The sequence below is a fragment of the Elephantulus edwardii genome, unplaced genomic scaffold, assembly GCF_000299155.1.
Source record: "Elephantulus edwardii isolate Elephantulus edwardi_28Jun2011 unplaced genomic scaffold, EleEdw1.0 scaffold00044, whole genome shotgun sequence".
Taxonomy (NCBI): Eukaryota; Metazoa; Chordata; class Mammalia; order Macroscelidea; family Macroscelididae; genus Elephantulus; species Elephantulus edwardii.
In genome coordinates, this window is record NW_006399794.1 from 20,298,585 (window position 1) to 20,303,587 (window position 5,003).

The window sequence follows — 5,003 nt, forward strand, 5'->3', positions numbered from 1 at the left end:
ATTTTGCCTTGTCCTCTTGAGTTGTCTTTTGAAATTTTTTTGTTCAGCTCTTTTATGTCAGCATCTTTTCCCTTTGTTTTGGCTTCTCAATGTCCTAGTGCAATTTTTAGAGTCTCTCCTGGTACCTATTTTAGCCTTTTCTCCCTTCTATATTTATAATGACCTTCTGTTCTCTTCATGGATGATATTTTTTATGTTCCTGCAACTCACTTGGTCTTTGATCATTAGTGTTCAGTGCCTCAAACCTATTCTTCAGATGATTTTTAAACTCAAGTGGGATAGACCCAACATCATATTTTGGTTCTGTGAACTTGCTTTCATTTTCTTCAGTCTCAATTTGTACTTGTACATGGATAATTTATGGTCTGTCCCACAGTCAGCACCTGGTCTGATTTTGACTTCTTACACTGAGCTTCTCCAAGTATTCTTTACACGACTGTAGTGAATCTGACTCCTGTGCAACTTGACATCACTTGACGTCAAGTGAGGTCAATGCATAAAATCATTGTCATTTTTAAACAAAGGTGTTTGCAGTGAATAAATTACTGAAAATACAAACTTTACTTATTCCATGTCCAGTATAATTTCTGTCCGCAAGTCTTTAATTTCCAGTTATTATTTTTCCTCATTGCTTCCAACTTTTGCATTCCAGTCACCAATTATTATTAATGCATCTTCAGTGCATGTTTGGTCAATTTTGGATTGTAAAAGTAGGTAGAATTCCTCTATTTCTTCATCTTTGGCTTTAGCTATTCGTGTGTGTATTTTAATAACAGTTGATTTGACAGATCTTCCTTGTATGTATATCAATAATATCCTATCACTCACAGTATTACACTTAATGATAGATTTTTCAAGTTTTTTTAATTATGAGGTGTATTATCATTCTTCTTCAACTTTTCATTCCTGGTAAAGTAGATCATATGATTACATGATTTGAAATAGCCAGTTCCAGTGCATTTTGGTTCATTAATATTTAAAATGTTTATGTGCTTCATTTCTTTACAACTTTCAGTTCTATATTCAAACCTTGTACAGTCCATGTTCTCATTATTAGTGGATGGATACTTATTGTTGTTTTCCCTCTTTTTTTAGTGACTTCTCATATGGTGTTTACCTGTCATAAAAGATGAGCTCCCCACGTTCCTCTATTATTCATAGGATTTTTGAAACCTGTTACTTCAAAAATGCATGACCAATCCTGCTTAGCAGTCTGTGTTAGGTGCTGTCAAGTCAGCACTACGATACTAGTAAAATAGACCTAGCAAACCTATGACAACAGGAAAGCATCATATCAGGATCAGTTTCTACACCACCCACACAATCTTTTTGTGCCCAAACCCACTGTTGCCATAACTGAGTCAATTCCTTTAGTATAATATCTTCCTTTTTTCCAAATAGATGTCTTTGTCCAGGGATTGGTAACTCCTATTAATACATACAAAGTATGTGAGACTAAGCAGCAGCAGCCTTGTTTCTTTTTTTTTTACAGCATTTTCTTCTCATTTAATTTTTTTTCTCATTCATTCATTTTTGCACATTTTCCTCAATGCTCACCCCTCCCCCAGTTCACTTTTCTCTTTGAAAAGAAAAAAAATCTTTCATTGTTATACAATCTCCCTTTCTCACAACTCCACAGTCCACTTACTATGCATTTCTTTCTCTGGAATCTTGTCATGAAAATAATGCCTAATCATATATTCCTTTTCAATAGTTCTCTCCCTCATCTGTTTCAATTAAATATACATTATTATTTATCCCCTCTTTGCTTAGGTTCCCCCAACCCCGATGTCAGTCCCATTTTACAACAGTAGCATGATGCAGTATTTGTCCTTTTATGACTGAGATATTTCACACAGCATAATGTCTTCCATGGTCGCCAATTTAATTCATAAGTTCCTAGTTTTTCAAGTCAGCATAGTATGCCATTGTGTGAATATACCACAGCTTCTCTATCCATTTGTTTGCTGATGACACTTGGGTTGTTTCCAACTCTTTGCTATTGTAAACAAAGCATCAATACATATGGGTGTGCATATATCTACTTGGGTAGCAGTTTTGAATTCTTTAGGGTATATTCCTAGTAGTAGAATTGCTGGGTCAAATGGTATTTCTATTTGCAACTTTTTGAGAAAGTGCCATACTGCCTTACGTAGTGTTTGCATTATTTAACACTCCACCAACAGTGAATACAGTTTTGGTTTCTCCACAATCTCACCAGCATTTATTGTTGACAGCATGGTACTGGTACAATGACAGACACATAGATCAATGGAATAGAATTAAACCCCCAGAAATCAGCCCATCTACCTATGGTTAACTGGTTTTTGACAAGAAGATGAAATCAGTTATGTGGGGAAAAGACAGCCTTTTAAACAAATGTTGTTGGTAAAATTGGAAAACTATCTGTAAAAACTCAAGCAAGATCCACACCTCACTCAAAAAAAAAAAAAAAAAAACCAAAGAAACAACCCTCAAAGTGGATCAAGGACCTAGGACTAAAATCAAGGACTATAAACTTCATTACAGAAAAGCTTGGAAGAGCTCTAAAAGTCCTAATCCACAGCATGAACAGTCTTCCAAACATCCTGAAAAACCTACAAATAAAATACATGAAATAGATAAATTGACCTTCTAAGAATCAAATCCCTATGCACATCCAAAAATTTCTCCAACAAGATAAAAACTTAAGTATAAAATAGATAAAATGGAACTTCTAAGAATCAAATCCCTATGCACATCTGCACAGCTAAAAACTTTTCCAACACGGTAAAAAGAGAAGCCACAAATTGGGAAAAATATTTGGCAATTACATGTCTGATAAGGGACATGTATCTAGAATTTATAGAATACTCAAGCGCCACTACAAGATAAAAGTAAACAACCCAATTGCAAAATGGGCACAGGATATGAACACTTCACCAGACTCGCAGATGGCAAACAAACACATGAAAATCCCTAGCTCTAAGATATGCAAATCAAAACAACTATGAGAGATCTTGTGATGATTTTTTTTATCTCTTTATAATACCAATTCTTTCTTCCATGTTTTGCATTTCTTCTGTATTTTTGCGCGTTACTCCTCATCAATATATTTCTTCTGGCTCTGTGTCTCTGGATAATTTGCTTTCTTGGTGTTTTCCATTGTTTCTTCCATCACTTGCACCTTCTTCCATTGTTGTTGTTATTGTGTATCACCGAGTCAGAACTAACTCTTTGCAGACCGTCCAGCGGGTTTCCAGAGGCACTTAATCTCATGGGAGGAGATTGCTCATGGGAGAAGGATTTCTCCTGCTGAGCAGCTGGTGGCCTTGAACTCAGTGCCCTCAGGATTGCAGCACAGCTTCTTGCCACTAGGCCACTAGAGCTAATAACTCTTCATCAATTTATTTATTTTGGTCTCTCCCTCTATGTTATTCCCTTTATCTATGGCTTCAATTTTTTCTTCCATTATTTTTACTTTTATTCATAGACATTTGAAGGTCTCCATATCAACCTATATCATCTGCCTTTTTGACTCTGGGTTATTAATGAGGTGGCTGATATTCTCTGGATGTTTTTCCCTTTTTTTTTTTGTTTTGGAGAAGGCTTAATTTGTTTTTCACAGCGTTTGAAGCCACTTATTGCTTTCTTGGCATTATGGGGAGTTTTCTTGATAAGTATTATGTTGTTTCTATTGTGGTTGTGAAATTTGTTGGTAGTTCTTGCCTTTCTAATGTTACTAATTAGTTGTCAAGTTAAAATGTTGCAAAGTATCCACTCCACCATAAGCCCTTTCTGGGAAAATAGGTCTGTCCTATAGTCCTTGATGTTCTCTCTATTCTGCACTTCAGCCCTGTAGGTATCTCACCTTGAAGTAGCCTTCTGATATCTACTCTGTAGATCTCCTTCATATGAAGTGGTTGAGTGGTGTGAAACCAGGTGCTCTACTCAAGCAGTTTCTCATGTACCTTTTCTCGAAGAGCTTAATGTCTTCCTTTGTCTCTAAGTGGCATGAGATTAGAAATCAGGGCTGCCAACTCAAGCAGCTTGCATGCAGAGGGTCTCACATCAGCCCTCCCTCTCTTTCACAGAGAGCTACAAAAGTCCTTTCACTCTGCCTGAAGTTCTGTGTACTAATATCTCCTGTCCTGTTTGTCCCCTGGGTTGGTCCTGCAGCCACAGAAGCAAGGACCCCCTGATGAAAGGACCTTCAACCTCAGGATGTCTCAGTCCCGTCTCTCCATAAGCAATCAAGAGTGTTCACTCCCAGCACAGAGCCCTCACCTCTTCTGACCTTTTCTCCTGTGTCTTGGTGTCCTCCTTTTTCTGTGGTGTAGTGGGAGCCATATATTAGTTTTCAAAGTGGCTTCCTTGTTCTTTATCATTTCTAAGTGTCCCTTGGCAATAGATTTGTCCAATGCTATAGATAATTTGATTGCTGGCTGTTTTTTACTGGTTGTTGATTGTGGATCCAAGTAAAGCAAAATCCTTGACAACATAAATTATTTTAATATTTCAATATGTTTATTGGTGGAGCTTTGAAAATTTTTTGCATAGAATAATATGGAAATTATTTATACCAATATGTGAGAGGTAGATTTGAAAAAAGGAAATATATTATAAAATTGAGGTGGGAAAATATCAGAATACATTTTATGCAACGTTGTGTATTCTCTAACCTGGTTTTGCATCAGAGAGCTCTGGTATCATAGTCAGTAGGTGTTGTGCTGCTATGCCAACGACCAAATGTCTCTGTAATTCCAATCAACAAGCTACTCTGTGGGAGAAAGAGGATTAATTATGTGCAAAGTACAGCCTTGGAAATTCACTAGAGGCTCTTCTTATGAATCTAGCCCAAATAAGCAGCATTGAGACAGAGAAAGAATGAGCAAGAGAGAGAATATGTGTTTTTGTGTCAAATGTTTACATGTAAATACAATCTGTGCTTTCTGTTGATAGATGCTGTATTTTTGGACTCAAGGAAACTCTCTCTCTCTCTCTCTCTCTCTCTCTCTCTCTCT

General features: G+C 36.7%; 1 protein-coding gene across 1 annotated transcript in view; it reads left to right on the forward strand.

Annotated features, from left to right (window-relative positions):
• The first annotated feature begins 3,639 nt into the window (after window positions 1-3,639).
• Window positions 3,640-5,003, forward strand: part of LOC102851100 (glycophorin-C-like) — a 6,035-nt gene continuing 4,671 nt past the window's right edge. The window contains exon 1 of the mRNA XM_006885744.1: window positions 3,640-3,697. Coding sequence (XP_006885806.1) covers window positions 3,640-3,697 — 58 coding nt within the window. The remainder of the gene's footprint in view (window positions 3,698-5,003) is intronic.